General features: G+C 43.1%; 1 protein-coding gene across 3 annotated transcripts in view; it reads left to right on the top strand.

Annotated features, from left to right (window-relative positions):
- The first annotated feature begins 385 nt into the window (after positions 1 to 385).
- LOC311100834 (ras-related protein Rab-40B-like) overlaps positions 386 to 25,982 on the top strand; it is a 48,309-nt gene continuing 22,712 nt past the window's right edge. For 2 of the 3 annotated variants that reach the window (XR_014609859.1, XM_084141807.1), the window contains exon 1: positions 386 to 1,139. Coding sequence is in view for 2 of the 3 variants with exons in the window: in XM_084141807.1 (XP_083997933.1) it covers positions 998 to 1,139 (142 nt within the window). In the remaining variant the exon portion in view is untranslated. The remainder of the gene's footprint in view (positions 1,140 to 25,982) is intronic. The other variant, XM_084141808.1, reaches the window with a different exon arrangement.

Here is a 25,982-nt window from a genome sequence, read left to right as displayed (position 1 = left end):
CAAAATTATTGTAACTGTTTTTCTCAATATGTGCTGCTGTCCTATTGTTGTCTGAATATAATAATGTCCTTAAATCCGTGGAGCTGTCCTGCTCTAGGCTACGTCAGAAATCGTGCCCAGCCAAAACACAACAAACCGAGCCACGCTGTCCACTGCCAAACCAGTGGCTGCTGCGGGCGCCCACAAACACTGACCCGGAATCAGTTCAAACAGCCGTCATCGGTCATCCTATCCCTTCCTACTGTGTTAAAATCACTAACACTGATCTCTAATCAGTGCTAGCGTGGACTCCAGCTCAGACCGAACAAGGCTTGGCAACCAGTGGTAGTCACACCCCTCTCTTGTATCAAATGGGTATTTAGGGATTTTGACGGACGTTTGCAGCGACTATTACTGATTCAAGGCTGCCCTAGCAACCCGGTGGATGAGCCAACCATAGCAGCGCAAAGCTAGACCCTCTGCTGCTATTTGAGTCATGCCTGCTTGGAGAGAGGAAACGACTGAGATCCGAGAGAGCTGAGGAACAGCGTGGCTGGCGGTCCAAATGCAGGACTGTAAAAAAATAAATACACTTCTGGTACTCTAAAGGCACGGTAGTGTGAATGAAGGAGGTATGGAATGAAGATTTGAGCACAGGAACAGGTTTGACGTGAGCGGCAAGCTTTGATGTTACAGTGGATCGATCACACTGTAGATGTAGGCTCATTTCTATAATTTGTTTTATTACATTGTGTTGTCACTTTCGGTGGCAAAATTGACACTTGTAGCTTTCATTCAAGCTCCTATTTTAGGAGACTTTGTGAGTTACCAGATATTATTTACGAATCATAATATAAACAGTAAAAGAAGACCACATTCAATTTGACTCTCTTCTTTGCTACATTGATTCGTGCGTCACACAGCTCAAATCTCGAGTTGGAGGATAAACGGAAGAAGTGATCAAACAGTCGTGTACAAGGTGTTCCATGATGGAACACAATCATTCTTCACCGTGAGGATGAACCACAGAACCAGCCCCGCCAAGCCTTACGATTTTCTGCTCAAGTTTCTCCTGGTCGGGGACAGCGATGTGGGAAAGGGGGAGATACTTGCTAGCCTCGAGGACGGAGCCAGCGAGTCTCCATATGGCTACAACATGGGTGAGTGTCCAGTTTACAACAGTGTAAATACAAAGAAACAAACAACACATTTTCATTTCAAACATTTATTTATAGAAAAGGTTTAACATTACATGTTATGATCACCAGGAATCGAAATATTGAAATGAAAATATATTGATTGTGCAACACAAACCAGTGGTCACACGCAGTCCATTTTGCGCACAACTCGTTCTGGCTGGTACATGTCATCTGAGGCCAGGAAAGCGCAGTGGTCGTCATTCCTTAGCTAGCGGGTGCACATTCTTTAAGTTTAGGCGGTTATATTTGGGATTAGTGGACTAAGATCAAGGCTGGGCATGTTATCGTGGACGTCTGAGAGTCAGGCTCTATCCCAAATGGCATCCTACTTCTGACTAGGGCCCATATTACTCTGGTCAAAAGTAGTGCCATTTAGGACCAGAATGTGGATGATCATCATGAGTGACAAGACATATTATGGCCTTTGATGATGTCACCCACCAGTGTCAGAGCTTGACAGTCACCTCTTTTCTAGGGGGAAAAAAATCATAGATGTTTTATTACTGGAGATATTGACTGACTTGTTGCACTCTGCCATAAGAGGTTTACTCTGTAATATTACAGTTATCTGTCAGACTACTGGTTGCCCCCCCAAATCTAGCTCTCCCCCACCCATCTCTCTCTCCCCCCATCTCTCTCTCCCCCAATCTCTCTATCTCTCCCACCCATCTCTCTCTCCCACCCATCTCTCTCTCCCACCCATCTCTCTCTCCCCCAATCTCTCTATCTCTCCCACCCATCTCTCTCTCTCTCTCTCTCTCTCCCCCATCTCTCTCTCTCTCCCCCCATCTCTCTCTCTCTCTCCCCCCATCTCTCTCTCTCTCTCTCCCCCCCATCTCTCTCTCTCTCTCCCCCCCATCTCTCTCTCTTTCTCCCCCCATCTCTCTCTCTCTCTCTCCCCCCCATCTCTCTCTCTCTCCCCCCATCTCTCTCTCTCTCTCCCCCATCTCTCTCTCTCTCCCCCCCATCTCTCTCTCTCTCTCTCTCCCCCCATCTCTCTCTCCCCCTCCCCCCATCTCTCTCTCCCCCTCCCCCCATCTCTCTCTCTCTCTCTCTCTCCCTCCCCCATCTCTCTCTAATATTCTTTATCCATATCCCTTAATATCCCTAAATAAGAAATCCACACCTTAACAATGTACCACATGTGCCACAATGTACCTTGTACCTGAACGTAAAAGGAGTGTAATGAAAGCCTGGCCATATAATGTCTCATCACATGTTGTTTTTCACAATGCTAACTTGTGTGCTACCCTAAAGGTGGTAGGTAGATGTTGATTTCAGGCATGTCCAAGCTTGTTTCTGCAACTGTGGAAAACTCTCTCCAGGGTTGGTCGAAGGCATGTCCAAGCTTGTTTCTGCAACCGTGGGAATACTCTCTACAAGGCAGCTCAGGCATCAGACAGCTATTCACGCAAAGCCCACACCAATGCTTTCCAATAAGTCAATACCTCTGTTACTGCCTGAGCCACAGTTTTTCCACAGCAATCATCACACACACTGCAAGAAGAATGCTGAGGGGAAACAGAACAGCTACTGCAGGGCATGATACAATAATTGGGTTGTGAGCATAAATACATATTTCTGTTCTCGGTAAATTAATGAACAATAAAGTGCATCTTATGTTTGTATTTAATACAGACTTGCTCATCCTGGATGTACAGATAGCTGACTCTGCCCATGATGTTGTGGACATTTTAATGAGGTTCATGAGAGCAGAGTGTACCTCAGGGACTGACTCTTCAAATTCCACGTCTGGGGAGAGAGTACCTCAGGAAGAGGGTTGGGTAGTTTACTTTCTAAATGTAATGTTAGTTACTAGTTACCTGTCAAATTGTAATCAGGAAAGTAACTTTTGGAGGACCCAAACTCAGTAAAGTAATCTGATTACGTTCAGTTACGTTTACACTATGTTCCCCTTAAGAGGCATTAGAAAAATACAAAAATGAATATTAAAATTGAACGACCTCTTTTGCAAGATAAATCAGTGTTAGAGTTTACATAGCTGGCCATACATTTGTTGCATTGTACTTTATGGGTTGGTTATGTAGGCTTCATTGCTTTGTACTACAGATAATGATACAATTAGACTGTCTTTATATTAAAAACCAAAGTCTATCAGATTTCCAGTCATTCCAATTAATTTCATCTGCCTACCCCTTGATCTTCAAGAATAGGACTTGGAAAAATAGATTAGCCAAATAGTTTTACCGGAGCATAACCCAAAAACGATGGACTTATTAGCCTACTCTGTTGTTTATGATTTTGTTGTCATTGAGGACTGATTGGGCTTATTGCCTCGAGTTGAAAAATAAATGCTGCTCTCATGGAATGACATGCTTTCAGTTTGAGCACTACCGAAAAGTGCTATTTGCATGTGAAAAATGAATGCCATATGCTGCGTTTGTTATAGACCTATTGTTTAAATTTTTGTTGGTGACACTTTGACATATCGATAATTTGCAGCTGTTTGTCTATTAAAAGTGTGCTTTAGTTTTCACGTGTCCGTTAGGCCTACTAATAGTTTTTTGGAATCAGCACAAATTCGATTGAGCAATAAAAGCCCCACCTTCTTAAAATAAACTTGTTTTTGACAGTATGGAGCACAATACCACAGTGGAGTTTAGAAAGGAGGAACTCCCTCAAACTTTTATTCCATAGGCTGGGATCTGCACTACGCAGCTGTTGCAAGAGCGCATTTTTCACAGGTTGACGTTTATTGTCATGAGTCTTGCCCTGGAGCCAGAACTGAGCGGTTTCCACTAGATAGGAAAGCTGCAAAGTCAAAATTGGCTATATTGTAAAAAATTAGCTTTTTGTTCTTAATTTAAGGGTAGGGTTAGGCATTATGGTTAGCATTGTGGTTAAGGTTAGGTTTACAATCTGATTTTATGACTTTGTGGCTGTGCCAGCTAGTGACCACCCACTGGACACACCACGTAATTTCAACATGGATAATTGGGTATTATTTGGTTGAGACGTTGATCAATGAGATTACAACCTATATTCACCCATGCAAAAAGACAGCCAAAAGTTAGTTGAATTTCCAAAAGTGTTAACGCTATGCGTTCAACCATCTAAAAGCACCACCAAATTCCAATGAAAAAAACCAATGTCTGATTTTTGGTTTAGTTGTCACAAAATGTCTGTAACTGTGCTTTCCACCACTGTTAAAAGCACAGCAAAATTCTAAATGGGAATACAATGTCAGATATTTAGTTTATTTATACAACAGATTAATGTGTTATCACTGTGCTTCATCTAATAGCAGAACCAAATTACCTGGATGGCAGTTGAGATTACATTAAAACTACATGGTGCAAGTGATCAAGGCCGTTCGAGATTCTGTGCAGATTATCACAGTCCTGTGACGACCTATGCATGCTATCTTGAACATGCACGCTTTATATGATTACATAATATTAAATACAGTGGGGAAAAAAAGTATTTAGTCAGCCACCAATTGTGCAAGTTCTCCCACTTAAAAAGATGAGAGAGGCCTGTAATTTTCATCATAGGTACACGTCAACTATGACAGACAAAATGAGGAAAAACAATCCTGAAAATCACATTGTAGGATTTTTTTATGAATTTATTTGCAAATTATGGTGGAAAATAAGTATTTGGTCAATAACAAACGTTTCTCAATACTTTGTTATATACCCTTTGTTGGCAATGACACAGGTCAAACGTTTTCTGTAAGTCTTCACAAGGTTTTCACACACTGTTGCTGGTATTTTGGCCCATTCCTCCATGCAGATCTCCTCTAGAGCAGTGACGTTTTGGGGCTGTCGCTGGGCAACACGGACTTTCAACTCTCTCCAAAGATTTTCTATGGGGTTGAGATCTGGAGACTGGCTAGGCCACTCCAGGACCTTGAAATGCTTCTTATGAAGCCACTCCTTCGTTGCCAGGGCGGTGTGTTTGGGATCATTGTCATTGTCATGCTGAAAGACCCAGCCACGTTTCATCTTCAATGCCCTTGCTGATGGAAGGAGGTTTTCACTCAAAATCTCACGATACATGGCCCCATTCATTCTTTCCTTTACACGGATCAGTCGTCCTGGTCCCTTTGCAGAAAAACAGCCCCAAAGCATGATGTTTCCAACCCCATGCTTCACAGTAGGTATGGTGTTCTTTGGATGCAACTCAGCATTCTTTGTCCTCCAAACATGACGAGTTGAGTTTTTACCAAAAAGTTATATTTTGGTTTCATCTGACCATATGACATTCTCCCAATCCTCTTCTGGATCATCCAAATGCACTTCAGACGGGCCTGGACATGTACTGGCTTAAGCAGGGAGACACATCTCGCACTGCAGGATTTGAGTCCCTGGCGGCGTAGTGTGTTACTGATGGTAGGCTTTGTTACTTTGGTCCCAGCTCTCTACAGGTCATTCACTAGGTCCCCCCGTGTGGTTCTGGGATTTTTGCTCACCGTTCTTGTGATCATTTTGACCCCACTGGGTGAGATCTTGCGTGGAGCCCCAGATCGAGGGAGATTATCAGTGGTCTTGTATGTCTTCCATTTCCTAATAATTGCTCCCACAGTTGATTTCTTCAAACCAAGCTGCTTACCTATTGCAGATTCAGTCTTCCCAGCCTGGTGCAGGTCTACAATTTTGTTTTTGGTGTCCTTTGACAGCTCTTTGGTCTTGGCCATTGTGGAGTTTGGAGTGTGACTGTTTGAGGTTGTGGACAGGTGTCTTTTATACTGATAACAAGTTCAAACAGGTGCCATTAATACAGGTAACGAGTGGAGGACAGAGGAGCCTCTTAAAGAAGAAGTTACAGGTCTGTGAGAGCCAGAAATCTTGCTTGTTTGTAGGTGACCAAATACTTATTTTCCACCATAATTTGCAAATAAATTCATTAAAAATCCTACAATGGGATTTTCTGGAATTTTTTTTCTCAACTTGTCTGTCATAGTTGACGTGTACCTATGATGAAAATTACAGGCCTCTCTCATCTTTTTAAGTGGGACAACTTGCACAATTGGTGGCTGACTAAATACTTTTTTCCCCCACTGTATATAGTTACAAGTAATCTCAATGTGGCCATGGATGTTTTATTCATTTTAAGGTTGAATGTTACATTCGTTTTGTCATGACTTGCCCTCATGGGTTGAGGATCAAACATTCCTGCTAGGCAAAGGTTTGAACACCCCCTTTCCTGGGGGCCAGTTTTATGACTTAACAGACGGTCATAAATAGTTTGCAGAAAATGACTCCTTTTGGTCTCTAGTATGGGAAGAAATAATTTCCCTGTGAGACAAAGGAAGTCTTCCCGCCAAGACTCCAACATCCAAAAGTGGATAATGAAACAATATTCCTACTAAAAAGAATGTGGGAAATGGTCAGTGGGGATCTAAAGAATAATCATGTCATATTGTTTATTATTTTGTGATGTCATTAAGGATGGTATCAAGTAATAACTGTAACTCGGAAAGTGTACATATTCTATCAAGTTTACATCTAAATGTTGTGTAGAATATATGATTAAGTATGAGAGTATTTTGGTGAAGATAGGAATGTGATTTTAGTCTTCTAATGAGATAATCGTTTTTCATATAAACTATGCACAGTGACTAGCCACGCCCCGAGTGACATCAGAGATCGTGTAAACATGATGGAACGCCCCTTTTACCCCGAGTGCATAAAAAGCCTTGGAAAAACAAATCAACCTTTAGACCAGCAGACGTGAAGCGTGAGCCAAACATTGCAAATGGTTGAATTTCTACCAGACCAGTAAGTCCCACGGCTTAAAATGGTTGACACTCTACAAGACGAAGAAGCGTGAAGCTGAAGCTACACGTTACAAAATGGTTAGACTAGAAAGACCAGAAAATGTGAGACGTTAGTCCACACGTTTGAAATGGAGAAACTCTGAAACTCTCAACCTCTACACGAGGTGAAGAAGAAGACAATGCACTAGACCTTATCATCTCAGTCTGCAGCTGGCATGTATAGTCATCTAGAGAACTTTCACTAAAGACACGAGTTGGAAAGGACAATCCCCCTCAGACAACCGCTGGTACATCTGATGTATCCATTCTAACCACCACTATGACCAGAAACTCAAGGACCAAGGGCATTGAGATCTCTGGTGGGTAAACCAGAGTCTTACATCATCAACTCAACTATCGAGGACAGCAACACGTAAATACACTGCTCAAAAAAATAAAGGGAACACTAAAATAACACATCCTAGATCTGAATGAATGAAATAATCTTATTAAATACTTTTTTCTTTACATAGTTGAATGTGCTGACAACAAAATCACACAAAAATTAACAATGGAAATCAAATTTATCAACCCATGGAGGTCTGGATTTGGAGTCACCCTCAAAATTAAAGTGGAAAACCACACTACAGGCTGATCCAACTTTGATGTAATGTCCTTAAAACAAGTCAAAATGAGGCTCAGTAGTGTGTGTGGCCTCCACGTGCCTGTATGACCTCCCTACAATGCCTGGGCATGCTCCTGATGAGGTGGCGGATGGTCTCCTGAGGGATCTCCTCCCAGACCTGGACTAAAGCATCCGCCAACTCCTGGACAGTCTGTGGTGCAACATGGCGTTGGTGGATGGAGCGAGACATGATGTCCCAGATGTGCTCAATTGGATTCAGGTCTGGGGAACGGGCGGGCCAGTCCATAGCATCAATGCCTTCCTCTTGCAGGAACTGCTGACACACTCCAGCCACATGAGGTCTAGCATTGTCTTGCATTAGGAGGAACCCAGGGCCAACCGCACCAGCATATGGTCTCACAAGGGGTCTGAGGATCTCATCTCGGTACCTAATGGCAGTCAGGCTACCTCTGGCGAGCACATGGAGGGCTGTGCGGCCCCCCAAAGAAATGCCACCCCACACCATGACTGACCCACCGCCAAACCGGTCATGCTGGAGGATGTTGCAGGCAGCAGAACGTTCTCCACGGCGTCTCCAGACTCTGTCACGTCTGTCACATGTGCTCAGTGTGAACCTGCTTTAATCTGTGAAGAGCACAGGGTGCCAGGGGCGAATTTGCCAATCTTGGTGTTCTCTGGCAAATGCCAAACGTCCTGCACGGTGTTGGGCTGTAAGCACAACCCCCACCTGTGGACGTCGGGCCCTCATACCACCCTCATGGAGTCTGTTTCTGACTGTTTGAGCAGACAAATGCACATTTGTGGCCTGCTGGAGGTCATTTTGCAGGGCTCTGGCAGTGCTCCTCCTGCTCCTCCTTGCACAAAGGCGGAAGTAGCAGTCCTGCTGCTGGGTTGTTGCCCTCCTACGGCCTCCTCCACGTCTCCTGATGTTCTGGCCTGTCTCCTGGTAGCGCCTCCATGCTCTGGACACTACGCTGACAGACACAGCAAACCTTCTTGCCACAGCTCGCATTGATGTGCCATCCTGGATGAGCTGCACTACCTGAGCCACTTGTGTGGGTTGTAGACTCCGTCTCATGCTACCACTAGAGTGAAAGCACCGCCAGCATTCAAAAGTGACCAAAACATCAGCCAGGAAGCATAGGAACTGAGAAGTGGTCTGTGGTCACCACCTGCAAAACCAGTCCTATATTTGGGGGTCCTGCTAATTGCCTATAATTTCCACCTGTTGTCTATTCCATTTGCACAACAGCATGTGAAATTTATTGTCAATCAGTGTTGCTTCCTAAGTGGACAGTTTGATTTCACAGAAGTGTGATTGACTTGGAGTTACATTGTGTTGTTTAAGTGTTCCCTTTATTTTTTTTAGCAGTGTACATGTTGCATTTCTAATCCGAATGAGCGTTACTAGGGTGCATAAGTATTGTGATTACTGTGAGCGTAGTTTCCAAAGTAGCTACGATAGTTTGAATCTCTGTCTCTCCCTTCCACTCTGACCCTCCTTCTACCCAAGCATTCATGCTAATGTTAGTCCAGTCCACTACGGACCTGTTTTCATTGTATTACATTAGTAATCAATAACCTATGTGTGTTTGTTTGTATTGTGTTATTATTTAGTTAGTTAGTAAATAAATAATTAAGCCAATTTGTGTATTGCTGATTCATCAATAAGGTTAGGGTTCTTGCAGGTTCAAGGATTATGCGACGTTCAGAATGAGACTGATAAGAGGTAATTATTTAATAAGTGACTGTTATCGATATATATAACATATATATCTTCTAAGAGTTTAATTCGGGAGATGGTAACTCGTTAAACAACTTCTTTAGTGGTGCCCCAAATTCCTAATGAGTTAATTGTTACATGATTAATTTAATCGAGTGACAATTAAACATAGTTAGGTGATTCGATAAATAACAGTCATACATTAAAATAAGTCACATCACGACAATTTGTAAGAGCCTTAACTTCAGGCGATTTACTGTATTACAAAAGTAATATTGAATTATGTTTGGTTGACAACGCAACCAAATATCAACATTTAACTGAAATGTACAGTGAGGGGTAAAAGTATTTGATCCCCTGCTGATTTTGTACGTTTGCCCACTGACAAAGAAATGATCAGTCTATAATTTTAATGGTAGGTTTATTTGAACAGTGAGAGACAGAATAACAACAAGAAAATCCAGAAAAACACATGTAAAAATGTTATAAATTGATTTCCATTTTAATGAGGGAAATAAGTATTTGAGCCCCTCTCAATCAGAAAGATTTCTGGCTCCCAGGTGTCTATTATACGGGTAACGAGCTGAGATTAGGAGCACACTCTTAAAGGGAGTGCTCCTAATCTCATCTTGTTACCTGTATAAAAGACACCTGTCCACAGAAGCAATCAATCAATCAGATTCCAAACTCTCCACCATGGCCAAGACCAAAGAGCTCTCCAAGGATGTCAGGGACAAGATTGTAGACCTACACAAGGCTGGAATGGGCTACAAGACCATCGCCAAGCAGCTTGGTGAGAAGGTGACAACAGTTGGTGCGATTATTCGCAAATGGAAGAAACACAAAAGAACTGTCAATCTCCCTCGGCCTGGGGCTCCATGCAAGATTTCACCTTGTGGAGTTGCAATGATCATGGGAACGGTGAGGAATCAGCCCAGAACTACACGGGAGGATCTTGTCAATGATCTCAAGGCAGCTGGGACCATAGTCACCAAGAAAACAATTGGTAACACACTACACCGTGAAGGACTGAAATCCTGCAGTGCCCGCAAGGTCCCCCTGGCTTAATCCCATTCTTTAACTTGTATTTTTGGTTGAGTTGGAGATGTGAATCCATCAAATCATTTGTTAACTTGTCTTCAAGTTAATAGGCTATTTATTGTATTTTAAAAATGATATAGAATTGTGCTTGGTTGTCAACACAGTCAAATATCAACATTTGAAGAAGATTCATCTGTGACACTGACTTAGTCTGGCTTTAATTCCAGTTTGGCTACAAATTATTAATTGATATGTTGGATTAACATCTCCATCTCAACCAAAAATCTAACTTCAAGAATAGGATTAAATAAAAGTAACTTTATTTAAAGTGCATTTAAATAACGTTTTTAATTTAGTCCAATTCTTTAACTTTGATTTTTGGTTGAGATGGAGAAATGAATCCAACAAATCAACTAATCTCCTTCAAATGTTGATATTTGGTTGCGTTGACAACCAAACACAATTCAGCATCACTAAACATCTTTACTAGGGCTATGATGGTCATGGAATTTTGGATGACCGTTATTGTTCAACCAAATGACCACCGTCACCGCGTAATAACCTTTTGAATAGCACAAAATTACAAAACATACAGTGCATTCGGAAAGTATTCAGACCCCTCCCCTTTTTCCACATTTTGTTACATTACAGCCTTATTCTAAAATTGATTAAATTAATGTTTTTCGTTATCAATCTACACACAATGCCCCATAATGACAAAGCGAAAACAGGTTTTTAGAAATCTTTGCAAATTTATAAAAACTGAAAACCAGAAATAACTTCTTTACATACTGTAAGGAATCAGACTCTTTGCTGTATGACTCGAAATTGAGCTCAGGTGCATCCTGTTTCCATTCATCATCCTTGGGATGCTCCTACAACTTGATTGGAGTCCACCTGTGGTAAATTCAATTGATTTGGACACGATTTGGAAAGGCAAACACCTGTCTATATAAGGTCCCACAGTTGACAGTGCATGGCAGAGCAAAAACCAAGCTATGAGGTCAAAGAAATTGTCCGTAGAGCTCCGAGACAGGATTGTGTCAAGGCACAGATCTGGGGAAGGGTACCAAAAAAATTCTGCAGCATTGCAGGTCCCCAAGAACACAGTGGCCTCCATCATTCTTAAATGGAAGAAGTTTGGAACCACCAAGACTCTTCCTAGAGCTGGCCGCCCAGCCAAACTGAGCAATCGGGAGAGAAGGGAGGTGACCAAGAACCCGATGCCTCACTCTGACAAAGCTCCAGAGTTCCTCTGTGGAGATGGGAGAACATTCCAGAAGGACAACCATCTCTGCAGCACTCCACCAATCAGGCCTTTATGGTAGAGTGGCCAGACGGAAGCCACTCCTCAATAAAAGGCACATGACAGCCCGCTTGGAGTTTGCCAAAAGGCACCTAAAGGACTCTGACCATGAGAAACTAGATTCTCTAGTCTGATGAAACCAAGATTGAACTCTTTGGCCTGAATACCAAGCGTCACGTCTGGAGGAAACCTGGCACCATCCCTACGGTGAAGCATGGTGGCGGCAGCATCATGCTGTGGGTATGATTTTCAGCGGCAGGGACTGGGAGACTAGTCAGGGTCGAGGGAAAGATAAACGGAGCAAAGTACATAGAGATCCTTGATGAAAACCTGCTCCAGAGTGCCCAGGACCTCAGACTGGGGCGAAGGTTCACCTTCCAGCAGGACAACGACCCTAAGCACACAGCCAAGACAACGCAGGAGTGGCTTCAGGACAAGTCTCTGAATGTCCTTGAGTGGCCCAGCCAGAGCCCGGACTTGAACCCAATCGAACATCTCTGGAGTGACCTGAAAATAGCTGTGCAGCAATGCTCCCCATCCAACCTGACAGAGCTTGAGAGGATCTGCAGAGAAGAATGGGAGAAACTCCCCAAATACTGGTGTGCCAAGCTTGTAGCGTCATACCCAAGAAGACTCGAGGCTGTAATCGCTGCCAAAGGTCCTTCAACAAAGTACTGAGTAAAGGGTCTGAATACTTATGTAAATGTTATATTTCAGTTTATTTTATTTGTAATTAATTTGCTAAAATGCCTAAAAAACAGTTTTTGCTTTGTCATTATGGGGTATTGTGTGTAGATTGATGAGGGGAAAAAAACAATTAATCAATTTTGGAATAAGGCTGTAACGTTACAAAATGTGAAAAAAATCAAGGTGTCTGAATATTTTCCGAAGGCACTGTATGGGCTCCCGAGTGGCGCAGCTGTCTAAGGCACTGCATCTCAGTACGCCGTCATTGTAAATAAGAATTTGTTCATAACTGACTTGCATAGTTAAATAAAGGTGAAATAAAATAAAAAATACAATGTTTTATAATTTTGTAATAGTCTGGGTAGCCATGATTAGCTGTTCGGGAGTCTTATGGCTTGGGGGTAGAAGCTGTTAAGAAGCCTTTTGAACCTAGACTTGGCGCTACGGTACCGCTTGCCGTGCGGGAGCAGAGAGAACAGTCTATGACTAGAGTGGCTGGAGTCTTTGACAATTTTAGGGCCTTCCTCTGACACTGCCTGGTATAAAGGTCCTGGATGGCAGGAAGCCTGATGTACTGGGCTGTACGCACTACCCTCTGTAGTGCCTTGCGGTCAGAGGCCGAGCAGTTGCCATACCAGGCGGTGATGCAACCAGTCAGGATGCTCTCGATGGTGCTGCTGTAGAACTTTTTGAGGTTCTGAGGACCCATGCCAAATCTTTTCAGTCTCCTGAGGGGGAATAGGCTTTGTCGTACCCTCTTCACGACTATCTTGGTGTGTTTGGACCATGATAGTTTGTTGGTGATGTGGACACCAAGGAACTTGAAGCTCTCAACCTGTTCCACTACAGCCCCGTCGATGAGAATGGGGGCGTGCTCAGTCCTCTTTTTTTTCCTGTAGTCCACAATCATCTCCTTTGTCTTGATCACGTTTAGGGAGAGGATGTTATCCTTGTCAGCAAACTTAATGATGGTGTTGGAGTCGTGCCTGGCCATGTAGTCATGGGTGAACAGGGAGTACAGGAGGGGACTGAGCATGCACCCTGAGGGGCCCCCGTGTTGAGGATCAGCGTGGCAGATGTGTTGTTACCTATCCTTACCACCTGGGGGCGGCCCGTCAGGAAGACCATTATCCAGTTGCAGAGGGAGGTGTTTAGTCCCAGGATCCTTAGCTTAGTGATGAGCTTTGAGGGCACTATGGCGTTGAACGCTGAGCTGTAGTCAATAAATAGCATTCTCACATAGGTTTTCCTCTTGTCCAGGTGGGAAAGGGCAGTGTGGAGTGCAATAGAGATTGCATCATCTGTGGATCTGTTGGGGCGGTATGCAAATTGGAGTGGGTCTAGGGTTTCTGGGATAATGTTGTTGATGTGAGCCATGACCAGCCTTTCAAAGCACTTCATGGCTACAGACGTGAGTGCTATGGGTCGGTAGTCATTTAGGCAGGTTATCTTATTGTTCTTGGGCACAGGGACTATGGTGGTCTGCTTGAAACATGTTGATATTACAGACTGTTGAAAATGTCAATGAAGACACTTGCCAGTTGGTGAGCGCATGCTCGGAGTACACGTCCTGGTAATCCGTCTGGCCCTGCGGCCTTGTGAAAGTTGACCTGCTTAAAAGTCTTACTCACATCGGCTACGGCGAGCGTGATCACATAGTCATCCGGAACAGCTGATGCTCTCATGCATGCTTCAGTGTTGCTTGCCTCGAAGCGAGCATAGAAGTGATTTTAGCTCGTCTGGTAGGCTTGTGTCACTGGGCAGCTCGCGGCTGTGCTTCCCTTTGTAGTCTGTAATAGTTTTCAATCCCTGCAACATCCGACGAGTGTCGGAGCCAGTGTAGTATGATTCAATCTTAGTCCTGTATTGACTCTTTGCCTGTTTAATGGTTCAGTCGGAGGGCATAGCGGGATTTCTTATAAGCATACGGGTTAGAGTCCCGCTCCTTGAAAGCGGCAACTCTACCCTTTAGCTCAATGCAGATGTTGCCTGTAATCCATGGCTTCTGGTTGGGGTGTGTACGTACAATCACTGTGGGGATGACGTCATCGATGCACTTATTGATGAAGGCAGTGACTGATGTGGTGTACTCCTCAATGCTATCGGAAGATTCCTGGAACATATTCCAGTCTGTGCTAGCAAAACAGTCCTGTAGCTGAGCATCTGTGTCATCTGACCACTTCCTTATTAACCGAGTCACTGGGGCTTCCTGCTTTAGTTTTTGCTTATAAGCAGGAATCAGGAGGATAGAGTTATGGTCAGATTTGCCAAATGGAGGGTGAGGGAAAGCTTTCTACGCGTCTCTGTGTGTGGAGTAAAGGTGGTCTACAGTAGTGATCACAGACCTGGAGGGGGGTTGCAGTGAGATTACTAGACGAACAGCATCTAGTAAAGATGAGGTCCAGCGTATTGCCTGCCTTGTGAGTGGCAGGAGACAGGAAATAAATTAATTGAAGGCAGATGTCGGGAGGTTGAAGTCGCCAAGTACGAAGAGCGGTGAGCCATCATCCGGAAATGAGCATATCAAGGTGTCAAGCTCATTGAAGAACTCTCTAAGGGGACCTGTTGGACAATAGATGACAACAATGTTAAGCTTGAGTGGACAAGTGACTGTGACAACATGGAATTCAAATGAGGAGATGAACAGGTGAGTGAGGGGGAAAAAATGTAATCTCCATTTAGGAGAAATGAGTAGCCCCGTGGCGACCAGCTGCTCTTGGACTATGAGAGAAAACGTAGTTAGATGAAGAGTGAGCATGTAAGAGGTGATTTGACAGAGTCAGGCGCAGGAGGGTAAATCACAGAATGCAGAGTTTATTCCGTTGTACAAAGTTACGCTGGATAGCGTCAAACAGTCCAGTGCGCAAAACAGGCGCACTGGAACAAAACAGGCACACAGGGAAAATATACCCCGGCAATAAAAAGTACACGTAGCTAACCGAGCTACTCTCATCTCACATTCAACAATCACCCACAAGGACAAGGGGGGCAGAGGGAACACTTATACATGTACTAATGAGGGGATATGAACCAGGTGTGTGTAATAAACAAGACAAAACAAATGGAATGATGAGATGAGGAGCGGCAGTGGCTAGAAGGCCGGTGACGACGAACTCCGAAGCCTGCCCGAACAAGGAGAGGAGGCAGCTTCGGAGGAAGTCGTGACAGAGCAGCTGGATTAGCAGTGTTCTCTGGGGTGATCCATGTCACCGTCAGAGCCAAAAAAGTAAGGGACTGAAGGGCAGCATAGGCTGAGATTAACTCTGCGTTCTTGACCACAGATCGGGAATTCCACATGGGTTGTGCGCGCAGGGTACACTAAATTAGAAGGGTCGCAGCCAAGGGGTGAGGAGCGTTTTGTAAAGCCTAAAGGGAGAGGAGCGAACAGGTATAGAAAACACACACATAGTTGCCAAAGCTACAAAAGAGCAAAATAAAATAATCTGAAAAGAACTAGGTAAAATACTCTTATTCCTTCCTCGAACAACTCTGCAGAACCGTCTTTGTTTCGTCGATGGTCTTAGTTTTGCGACGAGACCGCCGCTGACAGGTGCCGCTGAGAAAACAGAGGAGACTGAAGTACTAACACTAATTGCCTTGCCGAGGTGACGAGCACACCTCCCGGTACTAATTGCTGATTGCATAGGAGAGGAGAAACCACTCCCCCCTCCAATACAGCCACTGATTACGAAGACGACAACTGTCTCAAATTGCCCTGCCCGTCAACGACGACAACAGTCGCAAATTGCCCTGCCCGTCAATCCTGGTTGATGTGTCAACAATCATCTGCAAGTTAATAGCATTCAGCAGTTCACACATCAAGTAGGCTACTGGGAAGACAGGCAGCACTTAAAGTAGATGGTCCTAGCTAACAAAAAGACAGTACTAAACAACAACAAATTTAAGACAAAAATTATACTTATTACTCCCGGAGATATCAGGAAGGAGGAGGAGTCTAGTTACAGAATAAAGCACCTTATTTTATTTTCATGACGGTTTTCATGCATAACTGTCGGTTATACAGTAATTGTGCGCCGCCCCATGGGTCTCCCGGTCGCGGCCGGCTACGACAGAGCCTGTCGGTTATACAGTAATTGTGCCAGCCCTAATCATTACATTTGAAATCAGCCAGAGATTGAAACCCTAAGCCTAATATGTCTATTGTTAGTTGAATTGAAACAATAGATGTTGATGACTTTGCAAATGCTATATAGGCCTTAATAGCATCATTGATGGTATATGAGTGTGTTAAACTTACCCTTTGGAATGACTTCGATAGCAACGGTGAATCTATTTGGTTAATAAGTGGAGACCTCCCCTTCAATCATTCTCACGATAGCACATTGGTAATAGTCAGTGACACATAGCTGAGCTGGGCTTGGTTAAAACCCTGGATGGGAGACCAAAGGGTAGCTGTAGATAGATCAATTCTCCAGTAGGAGGTGCTGCCCAGCCTATAGTTTTTGTTCTGATAGTGGCTATAATGTTGAAGATCTGGTGTTGTTTTAAACATATTTGGTTACCATGAAGACATAATACTGTGGTTGAAATTTTACCCTCAAAACAACAGTTTACGTTGATGACTTTTTTGCAAATCCAATGTACTGTATTTTCCATGTCACAACATGTTATCAAATTACGTTGAAACAATGTTGATTCAGTTTGTGGGCAGTGGGCACTCTGCAGAGCTGCCTCTAGTACAAGTCATCTCAACCTGCGCATTTTTTACTGGCTGTCCAATGGTCTGAAAAACAATGATTGATAGGCAGCTTAAACTTCTTCAATTTAACCATTGGGATATTGGGTTAAAATACACATATACATTTGTGAACAGCCATCCACAACAACCACAATCTATCTGTAAGGCGCAAATAGCTAAATGATAGAGCAGCAGTGTGATTCACATCAATGCGCTATGTAGATATCATTAATAAGTGATATCCGTATCACCCGTAGGCTACACCACTGCTGTCGTCCTTACCTCCAAGTGTTTATTCAAGTTGGATAATCTTTGGATGCCGACAGCAGTCGCACCATTGGAAGACATAGCTTCAAATCAAATCAAATTGTATTGGTCGCATACACATATTTAGCAGATGTTATTGCGTGTTTAGCAAAATTATTGTGTTCCCTAGCTCCAACAGTGCAGTAATCTCTAACAATACACAATAATACACACAAATCTAAAAAGTAAAAGAATAGAATTAAGAAATATTAGGAGGAGCAATGTCTGAGTCCGGAGTATAAATATATATACAGTATATACTACATTACCAAAAGTATGTTGACACCTGCTCGTCGATCATCTCATTCCAAAGTTGGTCTCCCCTTTGCTGCTATAACAGCCTCCACTCTTCTGGGAAGGCTTTTCACTAGATGTTGGAACATTGCTGCGGGGACTTGCTTCCATTCAGCCACAAGAGCATTAGTGAGGTCGGGCACTGATGTTGGGCGATTAGGCCTGGCTCGCAGTCGGCATTCCAATTCATCCCAAAGGTGTTCGATGGGGTTGAGGTCAGGGCTCTGTGAAGGCCAGTCAAGTTCTTCCACACCGATCTCGAAAAACAATTTCTGTATGGAGCTCGCTTTGTGCACGGGGGCATTGTCATGCTGAAACAGGAAAGGGCCTTCCACAAAGTTGAAGCACAGAATCGTCTAGAATGTCATTGTATGCTGTAGCGTTAAGATTTCCCTTCACTGGAACTAAGGGGCCTAGCCCGAACCATAAAAAAACAGCCCCAGACCATTATTCCTCCTCGACCAAACTTTACAGTTGGCACTATGCATTGGGGCAGGTAGCGCTTTCCTGGCATCCGCCAAACCCAGATTTGTCCGTTGGACTGCCAGATGGTGAAGCGGGATTCATCACTCCAGAAAACATTTTCCACTGCTCCAGAGTCCAATGGCGGCGAGCTTTACACCACTCCAGCCGACGCTTGGCAGTGCGCATGGTAATCTTAGGCTTGTGTGCGGCTGCTCGGCCATGGAAACCCTTTTCATGAAGCTCACGACAAACAGTTTTTGTACTGACGTTGCTTCCAGAGGCAGTTTGGAACCCGGTAGTGAGTGTTGCAACCGAGGATAGACCATTTTTACGCGCTTCAGCACTCGGTGGTCCCGTTCTGTGAGCTTGTGTGTCCTACTACTTCGCGGCTGAGCCGTTGTTGCTCCTAGATGTTTCCACTTCACAATAACAGCACTTACAGTTGACCGGGGCAGCTCTAGCAGGGCAGAAATTTGACGAACTGACTTGTTGGGAAGGTGGCATCCTATGACGGTACCACTTTGAAAACTCCCTGAGCTCTTCAGTAAGACCATTCTACTGCCAATGTTTGTCTATGGAGATTGCATGGCTGTGTGCTCGATTTTATACACCTGTCAGCAACAGGTGTAGCTGAAATAGCCGAATCCTTTCGGAATATAAAAGTAATCCTAGAAGTAATCATGTAGTTGTTAAAAAGTATCTGTAATGGGATTAAAATATTTTAGCTGGTAACATAACGGATGACATTTACATGTCATCCGTTACTCCCAAACCCTGTTCAGGGTAGAGCACAAGAAAGAGCAGACCTCTCTGTGTACTCTGGTAACCTCTGGGAAGTTGGTAACCTCTGGGAAGTTGGTAACCTCTGGGAAGTTGGTAACCTCTGTGTTCTCTGTTGGGCTGGCTGCTATACAGTTCGAGTGAGTGAGTGAGTGAGTGAGTGAGAATGAATACACACACATAGTCACACTACCACTAATTTGCTGGGAATATTTTAGAAACTTGTACAGCCTCCATACTGTCTGGTTTAGAGACAGGCCTTCCCCTTTCCCCTGGTTGGGGAGGTTTTCCAGGGTGAAAAGAGTCTGCCATAGCCTGCCCTAAACAGAGAGTATACATCTAACTGATTACTTTACAGAGGGTCATAAAGTTTTAAATAAAGATAATGTCCATATTTTTTACAAACCCAGGAGCTTGTTGGATTGCATTACGAATTCCATTTTGTGAGTGGTGAGGCAAACAGGTTTCCAGCCATGCACACAGTGGGTCAGGGAACTGGCCATTATTTTTGGGACAACAACCTGGTAGATGGAGAAAGTGTTTTACAGTGACTGTCCCAAATGGTAGGGCTCTGGCCAAAAGTAGTGCACTATGTTGGGAATAGGGGATTAGGGTACCAGACAGTGTGTTTTTCTTCAATATAGTGTTTCTTCTGCTCTGAAACAGTCCGAATGTTTCACCCTATTAACACACCTTCTGGGGGAGACTTCCCAACATTCAATGTGAAGCACTTTTGAGATTCAGGGAAAGTGTTATGGGGTATAAATGCAAGACATCATCATCATCATCAACAGTTTGTTTTTATTATCTTTAACTGATGTTTGTTTGACTGATTCCTGTATAAAAGGCAGTCAGATCGAGTCCCAAATGGGACCCTATTTCCGATGAGCCCTGGTCAAAAGTAGTGCACGATTTAGGGGACAGGGAGTTATTTGGGACGCAAACAGGGTTTTCCTTAGAGGACCTTAGTTAGCTGCTAATTACCTTATTTTCTCTCTTAGTGTTTCTTTCTTAATGTTTCCTAATGTTCTCATTACAACAACACCAAGCGTCGTCATCTAGAGAGAGTAAAATGCCTGTGTGAAGTCATTCCGTTATTCCCGTGGGAAGTGTTAGATATTACTGCACTGTCGGAGCTAGAAGCACAAGCATTTTGCTACACCCACTATAACATCTGCTAAACACGTGTATGTGACAAATAACGATTTGATTTGAAGTGTGTGTGTGTGTGCGTGTGTGTCCCCGCACATGCGTGTGTGTTGTACTCCGATAGTTATTGCACTCCTTTATTAAAACACTGTGAAAGTGTGTTGTGCTTGTGAAAACAGAACCATTTTACAGGTTTGCCTGATTATACTGTAGCAGTTATCTACTTCATCTTTACATTTTAGTCATTTAGCAGACGCTCTTATCCAGAGCGAATTACAGTTAGTGAGTGCATAATTATTTTTTTTTCTTCATACTGGTCCCCCGTGGGAATCGAACCCACAACCCTGGCATTGCAAGCGCCATGCTCTACCAACTGAGCTACAGGGGACTGGAGAATCCAATAAGGGAGGCGTGGCAAGCTCCCTCTGAGGAATTTCAATTTCAATTTCTTCTCCCCTGTGGTATACCAAGTAAGAGACTAAGAATTTTTCTTTTTAGGTCTGTCTCTAAATTGCTACTTTAAGATTAAGTTCTGTCTGACTTTTGCTGCTTGAATGATGTGTTGGTTTCTGCATAGAGTTCATGGACAATATCCACACACTGAAGAATGTGTGGGTATTCTCTTGCACCACCAGTGAAATCTGTTGGATGTTTTTGTACACTACAATTTCTCCTGGTTGTATTGACATGGTTTGTTGTCTGTGGCCCTGCTCGGTTTTTGTTAGTATCACAGGATATGATAAATCTGATGTGTGTTTACATACACTACCGGTCAAAAGTTTTAGAACAACAACTCATTCAAGGGTTTTTCTTAATTTTTTTACTATTTTCTACATTGTAGAATAATAGTGAAGATATCCAAACTATGAAATAACACATATGGAATCATGTAGTAAACAAAAAAGTGTTAAACAAATCAAAATATATTTGACATTTGAGATTCTTCAAATAGCCACCCTTTGCCTTGATGACAGCTTTGCACACTCTTGGCATTCTCTCAACCAGCTTCACATGGAATGCTTTTCCAACAGTCTTGAAGGAGTTCCCACATATGGTGAGCACTTGTTGGCTGCTTTTCCTTCACTCTGCGGTCCGACTCATCCCAAACCATCTCACTTGGGTTGAGTTTGGGGGATTGTGGAGGCCAGGTCATCTGATGCAGCACTCCATCACTCTCCTTCTTGGTAAAATAGCCCTTACACAGCCTGGAGGTGTGTTGGGTCATTGTCCTGTTGAAAAACAAATAATAGTCCCACTAAGCCCAAACCAGATGGAATGGCGTATCGCTGCAGAATGCTGTGGTAGCCATGCTGGTTAAGTGTGCCTTGAATTCTAAATATATCACAGACAGTGTCACCAGCAAAGCACCCCCACACCATAACACCTCCTTCTCCAAGGAAAGAAATTCCACAAATTAACTTTTAAGAAGGCACACCTGTTAATTGAAATGCATTCCAGGTGACTACCTCATACAGCTGGTTGAGAGAATGCCAAGAGTGTGCAAAGCTGTCATCAAGGCAAAGGGTGGCTATTTGAAGAATCTCAAATATATAATATATCTTGATCTTTTTTGGTTACTACATGATTCCATATGTGTTATTTCATAGTTTGGATGTCTTCACTATTGTTCTACAATGTAGAAAATAGTAAAAATAAAGAAGCCCTTGAATGAGTAGGTGTTCTAACATTTTTGACCTTTAGTGTAGGAGCCACAGTTTCCTCCACCTCCAGGCTGGTGTGGCTTGTTTTAAACACCATGGAACAGAGGCTGTGTCCCAAATGGCACCCTATTCCCTATATAGTGCACTACCTTTTACCGGAACACTAGTCAAAATTAGTGCGCTGAATAGGGTGCCATCTGGGATGAAGACAGTGTTTCCCCTTCAGCACTCTGGCCAATAATTGCTGTTGACGTTAGGCTACTAAATGTGGAATCAACAGGATCCAAGGCTCATCTGTTTTGGGTCAGTTCTACTAATAGGATGGAATAGAGGGAGAAAGTGGAAGCATTTCTGTGGTCAGCCAGTCTCCATGGCCAGAGACAGATGTTTGAGTCCCAAATCGTACCCTAAGGGCCCATAGGGCTCTCTTCAAAAATAGTGAACTATGTAGGGAATAGGGTGCCATTTGGGATGCGCACAGAGAGTGAGCCGGGCGGTCTGGGTGAGATGATGGCTGAGTTGGAGCGCTCACAGGGGAATGACCACAGACTCCAGAAGCAGTGGAACAGTTGGAACACAGACAGTGGAGTAACCACAGATATTCTAGAATCTCTCTGCTCCAACAGAATCCTTCCATTAACTGTTATTCAAGTCCCAGGCCACAGAACAGTTCTAAACCAAAATAGATCACTTGATTATAGTTCAGAACACACACATACAGGGAAAGAGTCACGCATGCACAAAGACAGGAATACATACACACAGACATATGGATATTCATAATTATGTTGAAGAACAGTGTCTGAAACACAGTTCTCCCTCTGGACTTCCTTAGCATTTTTATTTTTTTTACTGAATATATAGTAAGATGAGGTGTTCATGTTCAATGGCCCTCTGTCACTACATCTGTATAGCAGGGGTCTTCAACATTTTCTTGCCCAGGGTCCCCCTCCTAGGCTCTGCTGGCTCTGCTGTAGCCGGCCGCAACCGGGAGACCAATGGGGCGGCGCACAATTGGCCCAGCGTTGTCCAGGGTAGGGGAGGGAATGGCAGGCAGGGAGGTAGCTCAGTTGATAGAGCATGGCGTTTGCAACGCCAGGGTTGTGGGTTCGTTTCCCACGGGGGGCCAGTATGAAAATAATAATGTATGCACTAAACTGTAAGTCGCTCTGGATAAGAGCGTCAGCTAAATGACGTAAATGTAAATGTAGTCAAACCGGCAATGCAAGGACCCCCCATCATACGTTAACAACAACAACAGAAATTATCCATGTCTTGTCTTATCATCAGGTGAATGATAATGGCAAGGAGAAGTAATCAACATTTGATTCGATTTGGTAGATCGTTTTTCATTGTTTTGTCCTTCCCACATTATAATTGGAAGAGGAAGCTTATACTCTAACATAGCCTCTTGGCTAGAAAGGTAGCTCACTAAGAGTAGCTGTTTAACTGGTTAAACAAAGGTTAGCCATGTGTTGGCAAAAATGTATGTCGAAGTCAAGAAAGCTTACCAGAAACCGGTAGCCTATTTGCAGGTGCTTTTTCAAAGCCTATGTCAGATACTCCAGTGAGTGTAATTGGCTCCAATGAGTGTAATTTGCTCAATATTATTATCCTCTTTTCTACTGTAGGTACGTAATTCAAAATGCATAAACATTGGAGGGGGAAAAAATCCCCTTTTTGTTTTTTTACATATTTTGGTCGACGGACCCCCAGTTGAATACCCCTACTGTATAGTACCTCTTACAATTGAGTCCCATGTTTTCAAAAAACCACACTGAATATTCTCTATATAGGTCAACATAAAAAGAACAGAATGTGTTGAAAAGCCAACGAGTCAAAGAGAGTGTATATTTGAACTGTAAGAGTTACAGACAGAGTTCGGAAAAAGATACATGAAATGTATCTTGTTACAATGGTCTTTAGAGTATCTTGTATTTGTATCAAACTGAAATACAAAATACAGGTACATTGAGGTATTTTGTAATTTCAAAATAAATGTGCAAGGACACACATTCACTACAACAATATTTTCAGTTAACGGTAAGAAAAAAAAAAAACATTTTACTTGCTATGACTGTGATATGTGACCGACCGGCTCAATTTGTTTTTATGTAGCAAAATTTGAAATAGTTTTTTTTACATTGTATAAAAGAAGAGACTCAGAGCTAGAAAATGGTATATCATACACTACAGTTGAGGAACAATGGTAAAGTGATTCTGCTTTGAAAGTTGATAAAGTTGTAACCTCACTTTTGAGAAAATGGCTTTGGTACCTACTGGAGAGCTCTTTGTCTACACCCATTCAGCATTGTTCACACCCTCTTAAGCCTTAGCCCCACCCATTTCTTTAAGGATTCACATGTGAGGCCATGTACTAAACAACCAAAAATTTCAAGACTAAAGGCTGCCTTATACTACGGGTGTGTTCATAAATTTAATCTGAAGTGCCAGAGTGTGCTCTGGGTGTTCGTAAACTCAGAGCGTTGTCAGATTGTCCATTCGTAAATTCAGAGCGTTTCGCTCTCGGAGCATTCAGAGTGCACACTGGACGCTCTGGCCGAGGAGTAGGGTTGATCTGAGTGTTCTGACCTAACAGCAGCAGTCAAGCACCAAGCTAACTGGCTAACGCTGGCAACAATTGAATTACGCTTACTGACACCGGCCATATTCAACGGGTGTTGAGCGTTCGTAAATTCGTCAGTTATTCTGCTCTCTGGCACACTCAGATGAGAGTGCTCTGAAATCGGAGTAGATGGCCAGAGCGAATTTACCAGCTACATCCATCGACATTTGTCACAGTGACATCATAAACATTCTATTGAAAAAGTTACTTGCATAGTGGAGTCTTTTGTTTAGACATGTAGCTAGCTAAACAGTGAACCATAATCCCAACTCATAACGTTACAACCCTGCATGAATCTGCAGGTAGCTAACCAACCAGGTTCAACGTTAGCTAGCTAACATTAGGCTATAACTAGCAATGCAAATGGCTCTGAGATACAAATAATATTACTACACAGATCATACACATAATGTTAGCTAGCTAGCCATCCAGCTAACGTTAGCTAGCTAGCTAACAGTACATTTTAACTTGAAATGAAAACGACTTTCTGACAAAATTAGAAGCGTACACTACCGTTCAAAAGTTTGGGGTCACTTAGAAATGTCCTTGTTTTCGAAAGAAAAGCAATTTTTTTGCTATTGAAATAACATCAAATTGATCAGAAATACAGTGTAAACATTTTTAATGTTGTAAATTGCTATTGTAGCTGGAAACGGCTGATTTTTAATGGAATATGTACATAGGCATACAGAGGCCCATTATCAGCAACCATCAGTCTTGTGTTCCAATGGCACGTTGTGTTTGCTAATCCAAGTTTATCATTTTAAAAGGTTAATTGATCATTAGAAAACCCTTTTGCAATTATGTTAGCACAGCTGAAAACTGTTGTGCTGATTAAAGAAGCAATACAACTGGCCTTCTTGAGACTAGTTGAGTATCTGGAGCATCAGCAATTGTGGGTTCGATTACAGGCTCAAAATGGCCAGAAAATAATAACTTTCTTCTGAAACTCGTCAGTCTATTCTTGTTCTAAGAAATTAAGGCTATTCCATGCGAGAAATTGCCAAGAAACTGAAGATCTCGTAGAATGCTGTGTACTACTCCCTTCACAGAACAGCGCAAACTGGCTCTAACCAGAATAGAAAGAGGAGTGGGAGGCCCCGGTGCACAACTGAGCAAGAGGACAAATACATTAGTGTCTAGTTTGAGAAACAGATGCCTCACAGGTCCTCAACTGGCAGCTTCATTAAATAGTACCCGCAAAACACCAGTCTCAACGTCAACAGTGAAGAGGCGACTCCAGGATGCTGACCTTCTAGGCAGAGTTGCAAAGAAAAATACATATCTCAGACTGGCCAATAAAAATAAAAGATTAAGATGGGCAGTTTGATATATGGCTTTTTCTTTGCAACTCTGCCTAGAAGGTCAGCATCCCGGAGTCGCCTCTTCACTGTTGACTTTGAGACTGGTGTTTTGCGGGTACTATTTAATGAAGCTGTCCTCTTGCTCAGTTGTGCACCCTGGGGCCTCCCACACTTCTTTCTATTCTGGTTAGAGCCAGTTTGCGCTGTTCTGTGAAGGGAGTAGTACACAGCGTTGTACGAGATCTTCAGTTTCTTGGCAATTTCTCACATGGAATAGCCTTCATTTCTCAGAACAAGAATAGACTGACGAGTTTCAGAAGAAAGTTACTCAACTAGTTTCAAGAAGGCCAGTTGTATTGCTTCTTTAATCAGCACAACAGTTATCAGCTGTGCTA

Source organism: Coregonus lavaretus (genome assembly GCF_964263955.1).
Source record: "Coregonus lavaretus genome assembly, chromosome: 25".
Taxonomy (NCBI): domain Eukaryota; kingdom Metazoa; phylum Chordata; class Actinopteri; order Salmoniformes; family Salmonidae; genus Coregonus; species Coregonus lavaretus.
This window is presented reverse-complemented; position numbering and strand designations above follow the sequence as displayed.